Consider the following 21,074-nt stretch of genomic DNA (forward strand, 5'->3'; position numbering starts at 1 on the left):
GCGATATGGTCTGGCTTTCTTCATGTCCATTCGCTTTTCCAGGTGATGTGGGGCTCAACCCTGTTATTGTCTGATGTTTTCCATCACCTCTTGCATAACCTTGATGGGGCCTGTCCACAAATCCCTGTGAAACCTGGGAGGCAAAGCTGCGCTGTAACTTTTCGTCTTTCGGAATCAAAGCAATAGAGTTGAGCTGTGTGGGCATGTCAGAAGGTTTTGAGATGTTTTAACTTCTTTTGTCTTAGTGTATGCACATCACGGGCCTCAGCTGGTGCTGAATTGGTTCTTTATTAGTGCCTGTAATGGGTAAACTCCTGAGTCATTTATAGAGCTGTCTCTGGAGCAGGAGGGAGAAGCTGAGCTAACAAGCGATGCTGAAGCAGGTCCGTGGTGGCTTGCCTGCAATTCTCTACGCAGAAAGGCAATTTCTTTCCATTTTCAAACTGTCTGGTTTTGCTGTGCTTTCCTACTGCTGTTGGCCACAGAAACCTTTATCACGTTTTCATCCCACTCACCTTTTCCCTGCCCCGAATGTGCGATTACCTAAGCAGGCACTGCAGGGCTTCTCATCAGAACCAGCCGTGCTGGAGCTGGCAGCTCCCTGCAAAGTGTGTCTGGCCATGCTCACCCCTTTCAGTTGTTTTCTCCTTCTGGGGTGTTATGGTGTAAAACAGCACCAAAACAGATTTATTTCTCCTATTGCTTTTTTCACAGCCAGCGTTTTGATGGAGGGACACAGTGAGGTTTTGCTGGGCTGGGCGAGATCCACAGAGCTTCACGACTCTGTTTGCTCGCTGCCTGCATCTGCCTGTGGTTACAAACAGTTGTGAGTAGCGATTGCCCAGAACTGCTTTGTCTGAGCAGATTAATCCAGCTGGTGCCTTGGGTTTTGTTTTCTCTGTCCTGTCACTGTCTGTTGGCAGGGTCAGGATGCAAGCGCTGCGTGGGCTGCAGCACACGAATCCGCAGGGGAAAGGGAACCGAGCCATTTCTCTATCCCACCATACGTTCCTCGAACAAAAGCTCTTGTTTGCTGGGAACCCAGGGGAGGAGAGGGGACAACTGAATAATTCATACCACAAATAATAATACATGCTGCTATAAACTGCAAATTAATCATTTAAATTTTGTCTTTGTGTTCCGCTGAAAGGATTTTTGTTCAGGCTGATAGTTAGGAGTGATCTGGCCTCATTAGCTGGCTTCTCCTGCACGGCTGTAGAGAAGGCATAAAATGCATTGAAATTCTGCTTGGCCAATGTGACTTTGTCCCAGCTTCTTTTGGTGTCGGGGTCTCCACAGGCAGCTTCTACCTGTGGCTGCAGGGCTGCCTTCAGGTCAAGCACGTTGTCCCTGCTTAATAATCACGAGAATGTAACTCAAGGGACTTCTATGCCTTTGCACTACCCACACCACAGTCTGCTGCTGCTACCCATACCCTCTTCATGGTTATGTTCCAAGGAGAAGGACTTCTGCATGTTTATGTCCCTCTGTGATGAACCTACCTGAGCGTGGGGAGCTGTGTCCCACCCAGATGAGCTGAACCAAAGCCATATTCGAACAAGCAGCAATCTTTTATAATAAATTGCAGGTTGGTTTGTTCTCATTAAGTGGCACGGCAGCTGTGATGGGGGCCATAAATGTTTAAGCAGAAGGTGTAGGTGTATTGCATGTGTGTGCATGGGCACCAACCGTTTCTAGCAGGGGGATGGAAAACTTTACGTGCGCTGATGGGGCAATTCACAGGGGTCTGGAAAAGAATCATAGAATGGTTTGGGTTGGAAGGAAGCTCAAAGCCCACCCAGTTCCACCCCCTGCCATGAGCAGGGACACCTCCCACTGGATCAGGTTGCTCCAAGGTGGCCTTGAACACCTCCAGGGATGGGGCAGCCAGCACTTCTCTGGGTAACCTTGGCCAGTACCTCCTACCCTCACAGGAAAACATTTCTTCCTAAGATTCATCTCAGTCAGAGGCACCTAAAGACGCTTGTCTTCTTGTTGCCTTTGAGGGAATTTTGGCTGCGGAGCTGGGGCTGTGAGCTTCTGGGGGTTCTTAGAATCACCACACTCTTGTGCTAATGCAGTTTGCTGGAAGTCCTGGGGAGCAGGGAGGGTGCTGCTGGCAGTCTGAGGAGCAGACTCTTGGGTTGGAGTGGGAGGTAGAGGTGTCCCAGGGCTCCCGTACTGCGCAGGGATGTGGAAATCCAGCCAAGCAGATGCTTCTGGGGAAGTCGCGTGCCAGAGATCCAGGTGCTTTCACGTGGAAGAGCCTGTGTTTATGGATGTGGAAGAGAAATGCAGTGTGGAAAGTGGTGAGGTCAAGAGTAAGAGCACTCACACCGCTGTGCCAAGACCTCCGGTCTTGTTCCAAAGGTGCCTGTGACAGCAGCTGGGGCTGTGGGGGAAACACCGCTCAGCAGGACTGGAACTGGTGGGACGTGCTGCCCTGTGTGTGTGTGAATGGTGGTGGAACAAGGTCACCTCCAGCACCATGGTGGGATTGATGTTTCAAATGCAAAGTGAGATCTGCTTGCTGTCTTGGTGAAGCTGAAAAATAAAAAAAAAAAAGTCTTTTTAAAATGACTTTAACCGTCTGCTAGTTTGTCTTGTAATGGTGGATACCTAGAAATGAGAAAATCACTGAATTCTGATAACATCTGTGCTTTCTTGTGCAGTAATGATAAAATGATGCTACCTAGAAGGAACTGGAATTCAGTCTTGGGAAGAATCTTAGAGTTTAAATATTGGCGACAGGGATATGCTTCAACTCTCCTAGAAATACAAACCTCATTATAGCAAGATTAATTTCCCACTAGGAACTTAACAGCTCTTCAAAGAGGCGGATGAATAATTGATGACATGTTGGTATCCAGAGTACGTTCCTAAAGGAAGTGTGTTCATTTGCTGACCCAGGAGAATTAGCTCCTTAAATCCCTGCAGGAGGAGATAACGTCGCTCACGGCTCTGTTAAAGCTGCTGCCGGGTTCGAGGTGCTGGTGGGGGATGCACAGTCCCAGCTTGCAGGTGGAGCGTGGGTCTGTGGGTGTAAAGCACTAAGGTGCAAGTAGCTGTTGCAACAATTGATATCACCAAGGGGGAGGCACCTGGGCAGCCCTTTACGAGGCATTTTACGTGGCATTGCCTACAGGATGACAAACTGATTTGCAGAGAAAAGTGAATTTTGTTTAGTGGATTCTTTTTTGGTTTTTTAGTGCTCGCGTAGGATATTGTTCTCTATCCCCTGCCTATTTCTTTGCTCTTTATGGCATATAACAGCAACATAATAACAGGCATTAATTTCCTTGGTGCTGTAATTCATCAAGACCCCGTAAGTGATGCTTGCCATTTACTCATTTGGATTTCTAGGAAATCTGAAGGACTCTTATTTTCAGTTGTTTTTGTGAACAGACCTTCTCCTGAGGATTACGAGTGGCTTCCCACAGTGGCTGCAAAGCTCTTTTCCTGCTCAGAAATGGAGCTGGTGAGGGCAGGATCTCTCTGAGCCACACAAAATCCTGGGTTTGCAGGAGGGTTTGTCTGGTTGCTGATTGAGGCAGGGGGCTGTGATCCCTGCCTGGCTGCATAAGCTGTCCTGAATAGCATTTAAAAATCACAGCTTGCTTAATTTCACCCGTTTCTTTCACCCAGTTTCTCAAGTGGGCTTAGTTGGTGGCTGATAAGGAAAAGGTTTGATAGGATGGGATTGGCCATTCTGCTTTCAAATTGATCCTTTGATCTTAAGGCTCATGTGGTATTTGCAGCCTGTGGCACTGGGGGATGAGCCCTGCTCTGTCAGTGTGGAAGCGAGCTCTGAGCAGGACTGGAGCTGGTAATAGATGCTGGAGAGTGTGAGAGCAAAGAAACAGCATTCAATGCTCTGAGCAGTGGCAGAAGGTGATTTCAGACCAGGGGAAGTGGGCAGAAGCATATTTCAGACTAGGGAAACAGAGCAGCTTCCCAGGTGAGGTCAATCTCTCTTTGTTTCTCAACTTCTGCATAGTTTGGGGTTCCCACCCCTTTGTCGAGCACGTATGGCACCATCAGCAAGCACCTGAGCCAGCATGCACCTGAGCAGTGAATCTGGGCTGGCTGGAGCCTTCTCCGTTAATGACAGCCTTTTGCTTTCAAAGTAGAAGCATCTCTTCATGAAGTCTCTCCTTTTTAAAGTTGTTTAGGGTGTTTTGCCTCTATGGGGCAAATTCAGGGGACAGGACAAGAGCCTCAAGCTCCTCCATGGGAGGTTCAGGCTGGACATGAGGAAAAAATTTTTCACGGAAAGGGTCATTGGGCACTGGAACAGGCTGCCCAGAGGGGATTGGGTCACTTTCCCTGGAGGTGTTTAAGGGATAGGTGGAGGAGGCACTGAGGGACATGGTTTAGTGTTTGATAGGAATGGTTGGACTCCATTATCCGATGGATCTTTTCCAAACTGGTGATTCTATAATTCTATGATGCCATCACCTAGTTCCTGGTGAGCAAACCTTCCTCTCCTCCCTGCCAAGAGGAGTTGCCTAGAAAGTGAAACACTAAAGCGCTTTTTCAAGAGTGAGGCCAAAGGCAGGACACCCTCCTATAGCTCCACAGTGTCAGGATTCCACATGGTCCCCTTGGGGATGCAGAGCTTTGTCCTTCCCAGGAACATCCTGGCGTGGGTTGGGAGCACGCAGAGCTTTCTCCTCTGAGGAGGAGGTAGATAAGTCCTGGGCCTCATCCCAAAGCCCATCCCAGCCAATTTGTGCGCTCCTGTAGATTAGAGCAGACGGGAACGTTGTCGCTGTCCTCCTGGCTCAATGTGACAGAACATCTTGTGCTGTTTTGCAGCTCTGCTTATGGGGCACTGAAGTGAAATTAAAATAAAAATAAAACCAGAGCTGTGGCAGCATACAGCACACGTCCGAGTCCCCTCTGCTCGCTGGTGCTTGAATGCAGGTGGACGAGTGTTGGGGGAGCTGGGAACCTCCGGCCAAGCATGAAGGTGTCCGAGGTGCTCTGGGAGCAGCGAGGCTCTCACTTTGTTCCCTTGGCTGACGTCCTCCTCACCAGCTTTTCATGCTCTGTGTAAATCTCTCCTGGGTGGCTCTGCTCAGTGCTGTGGCTGTTGTGTTGTACCGCACCATCACCTTCTGCCAGCCTGTGGTGCCTTGACGTGACTCCATCTAGCTTTGTTCTTTTCCCGTTTCCATGGTCCTTCCTTTTGCACCCGCTCCTCCTTTCCTGAGTTGTTTCCTCTTGGCTTTTCCCTTCCAAATGTTACACTGGCTGCCTTCCCTGTGAAGATGCTTTTTGGGCTCAGAGCAATGCTCCTGCTAGACCTACGTGCTGTCCCTACTCCTGTGTGCTTCTCTCCTGCCGTGCCCATGGCCACCATCTGTGTGGCTCTGAACATGCTCTCTGAGGCTATGGAGGAGGGAGCTGATCCTGCCTGAAGGAAAAGCTGGAAGGAGCGGAGGACAGCAGAGCTTGGCCCCAGAGATGGCATCAGCTCCCAGAGAAGGGAAGATGGGTTCCCCTTGGCTTTGGGGCTGGTGGGTGGTCCATGGTACTATGAAGATGCCCTGGTTTAGGTCAGATGGACGAGGTGCTGAGGGACATGGTTTAGTGATTGATGGGAATGGTTGGACTTGATGATCCATCTTTTCCAACCTCGTGATTCTACGATTCTATGACACCTATGGATTTCATGCTTTTTGCCCTTGCCCCCACTAGCAGCAGAGAGCCACGATGTATCCTGTAGCCATCCAGCATTAACAACAGGAATCTCTGTAGTAACCCTCCAGCACGGTTATTGCTTTTCAGGTTGCGTTTTTTAACTTTTTTTGCTTTTTTCTGAAAACAAGCAGAGATGAAAGCACCTTTGCAATGAGCACTGCTGGCTGAGAGGTTTGTAGCTGATCCTTAAGTTAGCATAGGATTAGTCTGATCCCTGGGTAATGTCTTATTGGGATAAAATGTCTTGAATTGTAAAGCCAAGGAAGCCCAAGAGAGGTAAAATCCCTTTGCTTAGGCTAAAGAAGCATTTTCTTGTCAGTGGGTGAGATTGGTCATATTTTTCTTTCTTTGTTCTGCCACTCTGTGAAGAGATGTTGAATTAACACCCCAGCCTGGTGTCTTTCCCACGCGAGCTCTGCAGCTAACAGGATTGTGCAGAGCCACTGGTTCTTCCAGTTCCATTATTGGTTGCAAGAGGGGCTGACAACCGCTTCATCCACTGGAATCCTCAAAAACCCCCTCTCTGACAGCAGAAGTTTTCCTGGGGAATTGTGGAAGCCCTAGTCCCTGGAGGTGTTCAAGGCCAGGTTGGATGAGGTGGTTCAAGGTCAGGATTGAGCAACCTGGTCTGGTGGAAGGTATCCCTGTCTGTGGCAGGGGGTTGGAACTGGATGATCTTGAAGGGACCTTCCAGCCCAAACCATTCTATGACACGCGTGCCTGCTTTCCACCTTCTTTCACACCCCAAGCTGAGGGACTTTTGCCTTCCTCTTTGTAGACTAGTGGTCCACCATAAATCCTTCAGTAATTCAGGGTGGCCCGGGACTTTGCTCCTCTTTGTCTTTGCTTGTGATGGTGCCAATAACCAGAAATTGCACAGGTCTGTTTATTTTTCAATAAACTGAGCCTTTGGTGAGTAAGGAGCTCTTCTCTTCCATTCCCATCTTCAGTGACCTAGTGTCTAGTCATCTGTGTGCAGAGCTTTCAGTGCAGCATACCCGTGAGTGGTTGACATAGAAACATTAACCTTTATCTTTTTGTATCTTTTCCCACCTGAAGAAGCTGCTTGGGCTATTTATAATTTAAGTACGTGCAGAATACCTGAGAGAGGGGCTGCAAGCAGAGGGCTGAGCTGGCTGTAGGGCTTTCAGTAGGGCTGGCAGCAAGCGCTTTCTGTATGCTTTCCATGTAAATCTCAGTGTTATCGGCATGCTTACCTGCAAAACAGAGTCACTTTGAGGTTTGACATCTTTGAAGAGGCTGAGCCTGTGTTATTGAAGCCGTGAAGTGATTGTGTGATCTTGGCAGGCTTTTCTAAATAAAATACTTGAAGCAAATCTCAGCTGTGGGCTGAGTGCATCACACCATATTGACTGTGTATAGTCAGAGGCTTCTCAAGCCTCAGCAGTGACCGTGGAATGTGCCGGGGTCCCTGCTGTTTCTGGACCGTGTGTGACACCAGATTTGCTTGGCTGTGGGTTCCCGTTGGATGCTCTGTGGTCACCAGCCCATTAGCCAATTTGTGGTTGTACTTGTCCCCAGCTCGTGTCCTCTCATGGGACGTGGGGACCTGGACAAGCCCATGGCCCGAGGCTGCTGTGTCACCTCCTCCTCTGTGCTGATGAGCATCTCCACTGCGCTGCCGCTTCCACCATCGGCGGCTTCTCCCTCTCCAAATAAGCAGTTCACTACACACCATCTGTTGATTTTAATTTCCCATAATTTGTTTCCATGTATATGTAATTTGTACTGCCATTAATTGTGCTGCTGACTTTCTTAATTCTACGAGGCTTGCATTGCAGCGGGAAATTGCTGTGGTTTTTCCCCTCTGTCAAAGCTATTTTTGTTACTCGCACAAATTGGCATTTTTGTCCTTTGAATTTTGTTCTTTGGACAAGTCTTGCTTCAAAAGGAATCTTTCAGAAGAGCAGTGCCAGACACGTTTGTGTGGAGCTTCATTACATCCTCATAGCTGTACTGAGCACAGATATTAAATGTCTTTATAAAGCTCTGCCTCCAAACTTGGCTTAACTGCCTGCAGAGCGGAGACCTTCCAAGCCATCACCATCAGCAGGTAGAGCCCCCTGGGCTCTGCTCCTGCCCCAGCTGCTCTCCCACCTCCTGGGCATGTGGTGTTGGGTCAGTGTCCATGCTTTGCACTAGTGTGGGATCCCTCCAGGTTGCTGCATTCCCCATACGCCTCAATTCCTCTGGCTGTTTCTCTAGATGGACTTATCACCCAATCATGTTATTTTAGAGACAATTTGGAGTCCCCCTACCCTGTAACCCTGGGTGTAGGATTGATGGCTGCTGTCGTTTTCTCTGTCTCCATCCTCCACCTTGGCACAAACCTTGGATTGGGGCACTGAGGTGTTGTAGCGTTTTGATTCTCCATGCTCAGCCTGGACTCGAGGATGCAAATGCTGTGATTATCCGAGTTAGTGCTGCATTTTATGATGTGTTTCCAAGGCAACTGGAAATTCAGAAGACCACAAACACACACATACGGTCCTTTTCTTCTGCGACCTTATCATTCAGTACACAGGTAAACACTCTCAGTGACATTTTCAACCTGTTTGAATGCTCATCTGAACAGTCCCCACTATCCCCTCGCACGGCTGCCAGCAGCCTGAGTGGGTAATTGCCCCCTTTGAAGGCTGTAAAACCCAACCAGCTACACAAACAGGTTTGCTTTTGTTTCCACCCCCCTCCACCACCTCGACCTGCTTGGATGGGAGCGAAGCCAGAGAGGCTGCAAAACCAAAAATAGGAATTTTGAACAAAAGGAAAAAAAAAAAGTAGCAGTGGTTTGATGCTTTCAGAAACCAAGGTTTTATTTTCTGGGAGGGACGAGGGAGCTGTGCCAGCAGTGGGAGGAGAAGAAAAGTTTGAGGAAGGGAAGAAGGGGAACGAGGAAGGATGGAGCACTTATCTCCAAGGAGGTGCATGGAGGAAGCAGTGGGGGATCACAGGTCTCTCACGCCTGGTGCCCTCTTGGGAAGGCTCCTTGGCTGGTTTTCTTTGGGGTTCATGGGATTCACTGTAATCTAAAATTATGGGATTAACTGTAGTTTAAAATAATCTGCAAAGTGGGAATTTTCTCATGGAGTTTGGGTTTCCTTCTGAGAACTGTCAGTGTAGGTGTCGTGGTGGTGTTTGGGTGTGGAGGTGAAAAAAAAAAAAAAAGAAAGAAAAAAAAAGCGAGGAGGTGGCATTGCTGAGAGCCTGCTTCTGGCTTAGTGCAGCTCCTGGAGGGTTTTTGGAAGAAGTTGGTGTTTGGATCTTGTGCAACCCCTCTGTGGCACCGGTTCATCTGCATCATGCAGAGGTGGCTCTCTGCAGAGAGCTTTGCCAGACTGGTGTCCTTTTGAGCAGGCTTTGCTGTTTTACTCTGCTATGCTCTGTATTAAAATAGCATTTCAGCTGGTGAGGCTTGTGATCTTTTCCCCTCCAGTGCACTCATAAATTCAGAAACCTCTCCTCTCTCTCTGTTGACTGCCCAAGAAACTGCTGATTTGGGTTCATTGTGGGCACCCTGGGCAGTGGCAAGGTCTTGCATCGAGCTTAGATTAAATGCACTGAGATTAAAATAAGAAGAATAATGTCCTGCTTCGCTGCTCATGCCAGTCCTTGCTCTGTTGAAGCGCAGGAGGAGGGACGCTCTCAGGGCTGTTGTAGGTTTTGACCTTACTGTTTTTTTCATTCCTGTTTCAGAGGGTCTGGCAGTGGGAGTTGGATTTGGGGCTATTGGAAAATCAGCGTCTGCGACTTTCCAAAGTGCCAGGTAAGCCACAACGCTGCTTCTGGTGTTCAAGGTCAGGTTGGATGGGGCTTGGAACAACCCGATCCAGTAGGAAGTGTCCCTGCCTATGGCAGGGGGGTGGAACTGGATGGGCTTTGAGGTCCCTTCCAACCCAAATCATTCTGTGATTCTGGTTTTGGCAGCCCCAGTGTTGCCCCCATGCTACCAGGCAAAACCTTTTGTGCTTCTCTCGAGGACTGGTGTGAACCTGGGGAGGATAATTCAGCTCCTCCAGACTGCCAGGAGGGGATTTGGGCTTCAGATGCATTTTCAGCTCAAGCAGGAGCAAAACCTGGGTGTTACAAGGTGGCTGACAGCAGGGAGAGCCCTGCTGCTTCCCCACATCCAGCCTCTCCCCCTAGCAGAGTTGAAACTGGGCTGACTGGGAGCATTGCTAAAGAAATGGGAGAAAGGAAGAAGTGTGGTGGGAAACAGAGCTGGAAGAGCTGCCTCGGTTCTGGAAGAGCTGCTGGCACCTCTTTGTGGCTGCCTGGCAAACAGCACTCTCCTGCTGAGGCTCCTCCAAGTGCCAGGACCAAATGCTTTTCTTTTTCTGTTGGAATTTTACACCCCTGGCTCGTGGCACACCGTGTTCTCTTCGCCCTTTGTTTACCAGGCCCACACTGTAATTTGTGTTCTTTGGGGCACAAAGTGTGTTTGATCTGTGAATAACCTGCCCAGCTCTTATGGCTCGTGGGTGAAAGTGCTAATCTATCTCAACCACCTTGTTTCCTTCCTGGTGATCCATGGGGTGATCCATTGATTCCATGGGGCCCCAGGTCTGGTTTTGGAGCCCTCCAGGTTGTCCAACCCCTTCTCTGACCAGGCGCAAGCTGAGGTAGGATCTTACAAAGACATGAACAAAACCTTTTGTACTGGATGCCCTGTTACATCCCTGGCTGATGGGTGACCCAGTCTGACAGCACTGGGTGTGCAGCCCCAGGCACTTCGATTGCAACCGGTGCCACCCAGATTTGTGGTGAGAAAAGCAGGCTGCACCAACCCTGGGCACCACGTTTCTCCAGCCTTTTGAAATAAATAAAAGGCTCTTCATAAATTCTACAGAGGCTCTAGAGATGCTCAAACAAAAGGACTGTTTTTCATCAGCTGCTTGGGAGAAGCTAAGAAGCCAGAAGCAGCTGGTTCTTTCTCTGTATTTACAACAGCATTAATCACGTTAGATGAAAGGTGGAGTCTATACCATGAAAATACCAATGCAAATTTAGTCAGCTGCGTAAGGAGGCAATACAACTTCATTGCCATCAATCTGTCATTGCCAAAAATCGGTCAGTGTAGCCACTCTGCCGTGAAGCTGTTTGGAAATATTCAAGAGTAAGATTTTAAGTGGCTAATTTTTGTTATGTAGGCTTAAAAAATAGCAGTGGAATTATACTCAGTGTGAGCTACTGTGAGAAATGGAGCTAAATCTTTTGAAGGGGAAATTGCTCCTTGGCCAACCTCAGCTTTGAGGGACACAGTGGTCATGTCCATTATTTAGAAACAGCCTTGTAATGGACCAACTGTGTGACTCAGTTTACCTCCTTCGTTCTGCTTCTGCTTCCCTCTGGGTGTGACTAACCCTGTTAGCACCGAGCTGGGGTGAGCTGCCTCTCGGGAAGGCTTAGTCCTTCAAACCCTGACTTGTGCCAAAGTATTTATGAATGCTCTGACACGCTCAGAGCCCAGGCTAGAGATGCAGATGCCTGGGGATGCTTGCAGTGGCTGGTAGGTGTTTCCAGGGACCCTCTGCAGTGCCTTGTGTGCGATGAATAAATGCTGGCTTGCCTGGGGAATCGCTGCCTCGTTGCATAGCTCCCAGTGGGGCGAAATCTCATCAAGAGCCTGAATTTGTTCCAGCTCCCGTTAGGGCTCTGGTGAGACACGGCTGTGCTGTATCCTGGAGGGCTGATTTCGGAGCCACAGGCTTTGCAAATAAGCAGCGTGTTTGCAGAGCGACAATTAGGAAGAAAGGGAGAGCACCAGCCGCTCTGCAAACTGCAGCGGTGACGTCTGAGCATTGCAAGCAGCCAGGTGCTGCTCTGGTCTAGTTGGTGTGAGGAAGCTCTCTGGGGAACCCCTGTGCACCAGAGCAGCTCAAGGGTGGGTGTTACTACAGGGTCCCTGCCTGCCTCAGCTGGCCACCCTGGTCCCCAGCGCTTTGCCTTTTTCATGTAGCTCAGCAACACTCCCAGTTTTGTCTGGGTGAGGGTTAATACCCTGCTGCTGATACCTTGCAGAGATCCTGCAAGGCTTTTACTAGGCTGAGGGCTTTCGCCCTACCAGTGGTTGGAAGTTTTTTAGGGCTGCTGTGATGCTCATGCCCTGGTCGTGCACTTTGGGCTACGCTGGTGCAGAGCCCAGACCTGGCAGGGCATGGGGAGGGACCCTTTTTGGGTTTTGAAGCTCAGTGGGACTTGATGTGCTGCAGGCTGGGCTGGATTGGAGCTGCGATCGCCAGTGAGCACTGACATGGGTGCTGTAAGCAAAGTGGTGCAAGCGTAGACCTGCAGCTCATGGTCCAAGTCAGGGGACACTTTGAGGTTTGATTAAAACCCAAACCAGAATGATTAGGAAGTCAGGTGGGATTCTCACCTTTTAAAACACGTGCTGTTTTGCGTGTACTGGCTTCACCTCTGCCATTCCCTGACTCTCTGGGTTCTGGTAAGGTCCTGCCCTTATCTCTGTGCTTGCAGGATCAGGCCCTCTGGGCTCCTCCATCCACCTCAATCTCCGAGTATCTCAGTGCTGCCTGCACTCGTCTGCGTTTCTTTGCTGCCACCGGGTGTGCAGGCTCCGTTCCTGCGATCTGTCTCCTCTGCAGCTCCTCTCTGCCAGTGCCAGAGCTCGCCCTTGGATTACAGCTCCCAACCTTGTGAGTTGTTCCATTTCTGGCTTGCAGTGTGGGGAGAATCCGCTTCAGTTGGTGTGTCAGAGGATGCTGGTGAAATGTGGTCCCATGCCTGAGGAAGATGGGGTCTCAGCAGTGGGGCTGCATCTTCGTTTTCATGTGTGAGTAGTGGATATCAGTGTTCCTTCAGCTAGGCAGCACACTCAAGCCTTTCTTGGGAGTTTCATGTCAGTTTAGATAGGGCTTAGGACAAGCTAATGTCTGCTTTTGAGGGGTTTCCCATCGAGAATTGAGCTGCTGCTCATCCTCAGGCAGGAGCAGGCTGCTGCGGAGCATCCCTCGCTGCTGTGGAGCATCCCTCCTTCCCTGGTGCAACACCGTTTTGCCTGCCCAGTTCCTACAGGGATGAAAACATTAGAAAATCCCACAGGCTGGAAAAAAATACTGTGGTGACAGAAAAGGAGTGAGACCCAGAACGAATGTGTTTGGAGGAGCAGTGCCCGGAGTGGGGCAGCACACAGAGCCAGGAGGGGAAGGTCCTATCCAGATGTGAGCAGGGAGGCATGAGCCTCTCCTGGCTGCCTTCCAGGCAGGAAGGTAAAGAGAAGGGCAGCTATGTCTTAAAAAAGCTATTTTACCTCCCCCTCTTTGCTCACTGTGCATGGAGGGAGGAAACCTTCTCCACCTTGTGTGGCTGATTTAACAGGAACCAGATGGGGCTGGAGCTGCTGAGATCAAGATGGGCTGAGTTTGCACGTCCCTCGGCTGCTCTGGGGATGCAGAGCAGGTAGGGGTGCGGGCAGGGGGACACCCAGGGCTGTCCAGCACTGGTGCACTTTTTCAGTGGCTTCCCCAGAGCTGGATGTAGGGAAAGGGGCTGGGGTACATCTCTGCTGCTGGCCATGCTTTGCACATCTCCGTCTGTTGGGGCTATGGCACAGGGGGGTAGCGTGTGTCACAGTACTTTCCATCTCTCCAGGTCCCTGCTGTGTCTTTTAGAGAACAAAAGCACTCACAGTGAACCCTAGGGCTACCCTGAGCCCATCATCCCATGAAGGTTGTGCCTATGATGCTGGGCAGCTACAATGTGGGGTCCAGGACTGGCAATAGAGGATATCCCATGTGCCCACTGTGCTGTCCCCTCTGGACCGTATCCCTTTCCTTGAGACCAGACTCAATGCTACGTTGGCACCCAGGAACCTTCAGGATCTATACCCCCACATCCCCTACGCACACGATGGGAGCTTGTGCCTTGGCCAGGAACACAAGAGCAGAGAGGGAGATGGGATCCTTGGAACCTGTCTTTTGTTTTTCCTCCCCATCAGCAGCTCTTCCTTTGAGAATCAGCACCAGGGGCTGGTTATCCCCTCCCTGTTCAACCTGGCAGTGAGCTGGTGCCTTGGGCTTAGGAGGTGCCTGGTGGTGCAGAGGAGCAGAGGAGGATTCTGGGGAAGAGCAGGGATGTAGGAACCTGGTTTTGCTTCTTAGCCCCTTATAAATCCCCCATGTGCTGTTTGCCTCCTTCAAGCAGGAGGCAGCTTGTAATCATGCTGTGTGCAAGCGCACAAAAGCCAAATCCATTTTCTTATGGAGTGTTGATTTTTTTTTCTGTCAAAGAGGAAATTCACCGTAAAATTAATTTCCTTGATCAGGATTGTGGGATCTCCAGAACATACTTATATTATACTGTAGAAAAGTGCTGCAAAAAGCCTGTGCCAGCAAGTTTGCTTTTGACAGGAGTAAGATTTGGGAGTGTCTTTAAGATGCAGATCCACTGCCCTGAGGAGGTGGATGGAGGGTGAGGGCTTCAGCTCTGGATTGCAGCAGGAGGGAGGTAGAGGCTGGTTGCAGGCAATAAGTATCTGCAAGTCTAACTCGAACATAAAAGATGGAATAAAACACAGATGGGCTCTTTCCACACTTTTCCTCCCCAAAATTGTATCATGCATTTGTATTTTTGAGTCCACCCTTTTTACACGGATTGAAAGCTTGTGTCCCTGCTGATGGCCAGGAAAGCAGAGGTGGTAGGAATGATCCCCAGGCTCTCTGCACACACTGGCTGTTTGTGGAGCAAGAGCCATTCCCATCCCTGCTCTCTGCTCCTCTCCGGTCTGACACTAGGTGGTAACATCCATGCTCCTATCAGCCTGTGCTCAGCAGATCTAGAGCTGGTTCCTGCTCCTGCACCACTGCAGGCAGGGCTTGGGGCTGACAGGATTCCCAAATGGGGCTTTTTCTGCTGGCAAAACACCTAGCAGAGGGCTGCTCTCTCAGATCCAAGAGAATGTTCAAATAAGCAAAGCTAATATCAAACTGAATTCCTTCCAGTTTTAAAAGGGGCTACAGGAAAGCTGGGGAGGGGCTCTTGACAAGGGGGAGTGCAGGGACAGGACAAGGGGGAATGGTTTTAAGCTGCAAGAGGGGAGATCGAGATGAGATTTTGAGGAAGAAATGTTTTCCTGTGAGGGTGGTGAGGCACTGGCCCAGGTTTCCCAGAGCAGTGGTGGCTGCCCCATCCCTGGAGGTGTTCAAGGCCAGGTTGGATGGGGCTTTGGGCAACCTGATCTAGGGGGAGGTGTCCCTGCCCATGGCAGGAGGGTGGGTCTGGATGAGCTTTGAGGTTCCTTCCAACCCAAACCCTTCTGTGATTCTATGAAATGACTTTGAGCAGGTGTTATATATAGAGGACTGAAAGCTTGAAAAATAAAGTGAAGTGTTTTGTTAAGCCATGGGTGGTCTGGGCACCGGGTCCTCACCAGATATGGTTGATGCAAATAATTCAGAGGGGTTAAAAATGGTGCAGGTGAGTTTTTTGGCAAAGGTCCGATTTAGGACAAAGCTGCGAGTGCATTGAGAGGTTGGGGCTGTGGGGTACCAGTTGCTGTGTCTGGTTTAAAGGGAGGGAGCTGAGTGGGGATCTCTGTTCATGGTGATGGTTGGCAGCAGCATTTCCTGCGTGGCTGGGGATCGATTCTTGGGTTCCCATGGATCCCCTTTAGCAGCTGTAGCAGTTGGAGAGAGAGAGCTGGTGGCACCCAGACAGGGAGCAGGGGTGTCTCCCCTGCTGTTGGTGTCACTCCTCCTGCACCCTCTTTTCCTAAACACAGCACTGCCAGGGCTGGGACCCTCCTGGGTGAGGTGGACCTGCACCCTGTGAGCTTTTCTCACCTAAACCCCAAGCTCCTAGGGGTAGGGATGGATCCAGGATAGATTCCTCCTCCCCATCGGCAGCACGGGGGCAATCAAATCCCACCAAAGAGTTTGTTACATCCTCTTCTACAAGCTGCAGGTAATGTTTTGTCCAGAGTCTGAGCCCTGTGGATGCAAGGAAGGGGGAAAGTGCATGGTTTTGTGGGTGTAGTGTTTAACTAGGAATTGCCCTTCCCCAGCACAGCTCGACTTGCAAAGTGCTTTTGGTGCTGGTGGAGCATTGCATTGTGGCACCGGAGCTCCCACTGGCATCCCACCTGCCCCAGTGATCTCCTGAATGAAAGCTCCTGTTTAAGGCAGCTGGGGAGCGGGTGTGAGTGTGGAAGTGATATAAACAGATATGTTTTTTCCCCCCTGATGATGATGGTGATGTTTCCTCCACCGCAGCACAATGGTTCCCATTCATCAGCCCTTTTGCTGGGAATGCTGGCCTTGTTTTGATCTGTTGTGCCCACAGATTGTTTCCTGTCCAGCTTTGGTAAAACATACAGAAAAGAGGCTTCGAGTTGACAGGCAGACTTTGACTATGGCTTGGAAAATATTATTTCATGGGACAGCCTGTGCCTCCCACGCTGTGTCTCTCAGGCTGAGGAAAAAAAAAATAGGCTTGATTAATGTACGGAGATTGAAACCAGGCAAAAATTTTATACTGTGTTTTCTTTGAATGAATGGAAATCATTGTGGTCTGAGAGACAGCAGAAGACACACTGGGTTTTTCTCTCCTTACACACACACACACATGAAATCTCTGCCTCTTGCTTATGAATAGATCCACAGTGGAGCTAATAAAGAGGTTGCTTGGGTAGGATCAAAATGTGAGGTCGAATACTGACCTCTATATCAGATCAAAGCCGTGCACAAAATGCCTCATGGAAAAAAAATCCCACCTATGGGTGGTAGGGGAGTTGGGGCTGGCTGGGGGTTTCCACCTTTCCCTGGGATCCCAGATAAATGTTCCTGCTGCAGCCAGGGTGCTCCTGCCTGGGGCGCAGCGCAAAGCCTGGTTACAAAACAAAACTGTTGGAAGATGCTTATTAAGCACCTTTTAATTAGCGTCTCCTGAAGGCAGATGTTTAATACAAAGTGAGAACTAATGAGCTGGGTAGGTTTCTTGAGGGCTTTTCTTTAGTGAAGGGTAGAGGTGGTACCAAGGTGCCTTTTCAACTTGTTGGTGCTCTGGAAAAGAAGTTGGTCTGGAAGGGCTCCATGAGCAGCAGAACAGAACTATGGCTCCTCAGCTGCTGCGTTTCTCATCGTGGCTGTTTAACCTCAGCAGCAATGGCTGAAGAGATGGAGAGGAGGCTCCTGCTGATGGTGACAGCAGATGTCCCAGTCCCCGTGTGTGAGTCTGCAGATTGGCTTCCCCATCCTGAGGCCTTTCCCAGCAGCTTCTCTCGTCTTGGATGAAGCTTCCTGGTTCCCATTTGAAGCCCTGGCAGATGCTGCAGGACTGCTTTGGTGCGCTTTGTTTGTGGCATAGGTGAGATCTCATGGAGTGGACCCCAGTGTGAGGCCAAAAGGAGGATGACCATGGCCTACGAAGTGGCTTAACCTCCCTTCCCACTCCATATCCTCGAGAAACACACACACCACCAAGAGACAGAAGACAGACTGACCACAATGTCTTGGCTTCATCCGCTATCCAAGAAAAATTATCATCTGCATGGATAATGAAATCAGCGTGACACCAAACACAACAGCGTGTCCAACCTCTCCTGGAGCAGCTCTGGAGCTACTGAAGGCTCCCGGTGTCTTGCATGACTGCGTTTGTGGGACAGGCAAAAAAACCAGTGGCCTGCAGTGTTTGTATTGAGCTGCCTTCAAAGCTACCAGATGTTTTCCACACCAGGAAGACATTTGTTCTCCTGCAGTGCCTGGATAGTCTATTGTCCTGCAGATGAACCTGCTTCCCGTATTGGTGCAGTGCTGAGGAGTTAAATTTGGGAACTTACAGCACTTTGCTGCTCAGTTCCTGTTGGGAAGAGGCACGAGTAGGGAACAGAGACCTTGTTTTCCAATTCTGGGATTGGGAGCAGAGCTCAAATGTTTTCCTGGTCCTTAAAAAACACTGCTTGGCTTGGTCACAGCAATCTGGGATGCAGGAGACTGGGTTCAGAGTAAGTTTAAAACTGTGGAGGAGACTTTACCAATGCAAACCAGGTCTCTGGATCCCAGCAAGGACCCTTACCTGCTGGAGTGCCACAGGCCCTTGGGTGATGGATGGGTGGTGGGAAGGTGCTTTGTGTCTCACTGTTGAGCAGATATGAGGGGAGCCGTGCCAAGCCCACCTGGCAAAGGGAACAGATTTTGGATCGGGAGCTGCTGTCAGGCAAGGCTCCAGCCGGGAGAGCAGCTCCTCAGTAGTTCTTGGCAGCAAACTGCGCCTTGAATGGTTTACTTTGGCCTCACAATGCTGGTCCTGCTCCTGCCAGTCCGCGGGAGGTCAAGGTGGGTCCATTCCTCAACTTGCGTGCACGGCGCGGGTTTAGGGTTCAGCTCCAGGGCTGAGGAGCAGCAGGCAACTGCCCTTTTTGGAGGATGCTTTTTTTGACTCTGGGTCTTGTGAACAGGCACTTGGCAGGCTGAGGGTTGGTTTCCATTGCACGGCTGTTTAGGGGCAGCTGCTCTTTCTGAGGCAGCTGGCTGTCAGGGGTCACTCTCAGCTGGCGATGCTGCTGGGGAGCACGTGGAGATACCAAAGAGGGAATTGTGGAGCTGCACTCTGGCTGCTGGTGCCCTTAATGGAGATGAGCACGGGGTGAGAGAGATAGGGTGCATCTTCCAAAAGCAGCCACGTTGTAGGATGTGGAGGACTTCAAGGGAAATTGGGTGCTTTGTGCTTTCCTGAAATTCAGAAACAGAAATTCAAGGTGCTCAAAGACAGCGCTTCTGCAGGGGAAACCTGCCCAAAGTGGTGCAGCCCATGGCAGAGCAGAATCCCTTGGGCTCTGTTGCTTGTGTCTGCATGTTGGAGGCTCCTTTGCTGCACTGGTACCAGCACGTTTGGTGGCAACACTTATTCTTCTTCCTTTGCCTGTCCCTTATCCCAAATGGGCTGTTTGAAAGTCTGTGGCAGCACAGCCTCTGTTGGGGCCCAGCTCCTGTGGCTGGATGGGTGCTGCAGCTTTATTTATTGCTGGAGGAGGAGAAGACCTCCTAAGTCAGCAGGGAGGTCCCCAAAGCTTGGCTGGGAACTGCGCTGCTGGCCGTGAATCCCTTGCCGGCTGTTCATGTTTACATCATCATTTGTATAAATAGTTTCCCCTCCTCTCTCACTTCTTCCTTCTCCCTTACTCAAGTGTCTAGACCAAGGAGGGGTTTTGGTTCATTTGTAATGCTTGTGAGAGACAGCTGGCCTCTCAGACAACATCTGGCTCCATGGAAAGTCTGTGTAATGGTTGCTTTCTTCTCTTTGCATGGTGGTCACTGCATCTGCAGATAGAGCAAGACAGACGGGGATGCCCAGAGCAGTTCCCACTTAAAGCTCTTTGGCTTCTCACCTCCCAGGGAGAGGGATCTGCAGGGATCTGCCCAATCCTTTCCCCAGGTGTGCTGTTGGCAGGGTGAATGGTTTCTAGCCAAGCTACATCTGGGTGCAGCTGTGGCCAAGCAGCCCGTGGTGGCTTTGCAAGAAGAGAAGGCTTCATCTCTGCCTTTGCAAGAACCCACGAGCTGCTGAAGGTGTTGTGATACTTCCCAAGGGGCACAGCTCAGCCTGTGCCCTGTGCTGGAAGGGAGGCACTCATGGGTTTCAAAGCCATTGTGTTGGGTATCATCTTCTGCATCATCTTCTGATGTTTTGCAGGAGAGCCGCTGGGAGGGCTACCCAGAGCCAGGGAGGACCATGGAGGAGTCTCGGGGCCAGCTCTCTGTGGTGGTCCAAGCTGTGGAAAAGGCTCTGCATAGCGATGCGATCACAGTGGATGCTGGAAAAGATAGGTTAATGGGGAGATGAGCTGGGGTTGATGGTGCTAGGCTGTGCGAGTGCCTGCCCTTGAACCTGGTACCCTCTCTTGCAGGACAAATATCAGGTGTTGTTTCCCCTCCAGCCCCAAAAGCCAAAACCTGGCACTCGTATTCTCTGGGACCTTATTGCAAAAGTCTCTCCTGCTCCAGCTTTGATCTGCAAAGTGCACCCCTTTGGTTCCTGTTCACCTTAAAATAAAAGAGGGCAAAGAAAAAAGCAGAAAAAGAAAAAGCCATGTTATCCATGTTTATCTTATCAAGATAGTGCCAAACAAGGCTCACTTTGAACACTAGGTTCCGTCTGTCCAGCCCTAGTGGCCTGTTCCTCTCTCTGGCAGCCTGGTTTAAAAATAAACCCTCCCAGGAGGGGAAACAATTTGAATGAAGACATTGTTACTGTACACGACGTGATAATCGTGCCTTTTACAGCTACCCTGTTAGTAAATTGTTTAGATCCAGGTTTTCAGCTGCATAAAGGAGTCACTCAGGTTCCCACTCTCTCCCTGCATGTTTCAGCAGTGATGCTGCAGGGGAAGGAAGAGGAGAAACTATTTCAGTGCTTTTAATTTTGCTAATAATCCCAATCAGGGTGTGAACGTGGACACGCAGGACACCTTTGGGAGCCCCTCTGTGCAGCCCTGCCAGCAACAAGCTCTGCTGTAGTGGGGTGGGAATGAGAAGGATGCTGAGCTCCATCATGGTTTTTCCACAGGCAATGAAAGAGGATGAACAAAACACGTATGTACATTTATCTATACGTGTAGCTGGGCTTTGGTTCCCTTCAGGTTCTTTTCACTCCTTAGCAGGGAAAAATAGTGTCTTATTAACTGCACTTTCCCTTCTTCCTTTGCCTTGCTTGAGGCTTTTGTTCTCATATGTGATCGGTGGCTGCCTGGCTCTAGAAGGCAAGACACAAAACCACCTAAAAAATCCCTCCCTGAGCCATTCCCCTGCCCTTATGTGTTATTTACACTGAGATCTCCATGGCATAGAAAATTCTTTTATGTGTGAAATGTGCGTACCATCGGAAGATTCGTACATAGGGAGAGGGATGGCATTTTTGCATGAAGCTATAAACATTAATTGGCAAGTATTATTAGGAATTTTTATAGGTGGGCAATAATCCCAGCCCTGCTTTTAGACCACCCAGCTTCTATGTTTGCTTAACTTTATAAAAAGTATTATAATAACCTTTATAAGGTTCTGTATCTCTTTCCAGCTTTAGCCCTACCTGAGATCAATGCGGCCACATCGTTAAATTCCGCTTCATTTATGGGTGTGCCTATATGAATATCTAAAACCCATGAATTTTCTGCAGCCAGATACTGTTTAAAGAAGAGTTAACGAGGTCTCACATTGGGTATTTAAAAATAGATGCTTCTGACTTACAGGGTCTTAACCAAAACCTCCTGGTGATGCTTGGAGTGGGAAGGTGCTGCCAGGGAAGGACATTCACAGAATCACAGCATGGTTAGGGTTGGAAGGGACCTCTGGAGATCATCCATTCCAACCCCCCTGCTAAAGAAGGGTCATGTTCTTGGA

At 49.9% G+C, this 21,074-nt stretch overlaps 2 protein-coding genes across 4 annotated transcripts in view; one reads left to right on the top strand and one right to left on the bottom strand.

Annotated features, from left to right (window-relative positions):
- Positions 1–21,074, bottom strand: part of RPL38 (ribosomal protein L38) — a 472,498-nt gene that overhangs the window by 240,374 nt on the left and 211,050 nt on the right. The gene's annotated exons all lie outside the window — the stretch shown is intronic.
- The window catches only part of SLC39A11 (solute carrier family 39 member 11), a 95,064-nt gene that overhangs the window by 62,611 nt on the left and 11,379 nt on the right, over positions 1–21,074 (top strand). For both annotated transcript variants that reach the window (XM_069872256.1, XM_069872257.1), the window contains exon 6: positions 9,421–9,490. In XM_069872256.1, coding sequence (XP_069728357.1) covers positions 9,421–9,490 — 70 coding nt within the window. The remainder of the gene's footprint in view (positions 1–9,420; positions 9,491–21,074) is intronic.

The sequence above is a fragment of the Phaenicophaeus curvirostris genome, chromosome 19 (assembly GCF_032191515.1).
Source record: "Phaenicophaeus curvirostris isolate KB17595 chromosome 19, BPBGC_Pcur_1.0, whole genome shotgun sequence".
Taxonomy (NCBI): domain Eukaryota; kingdom Metazoa; phylum Chordata; class Aves; order Cuculiformes; family Cuculidae; genus Phaenicophaeus; species Phaenicophaeus curvirostris.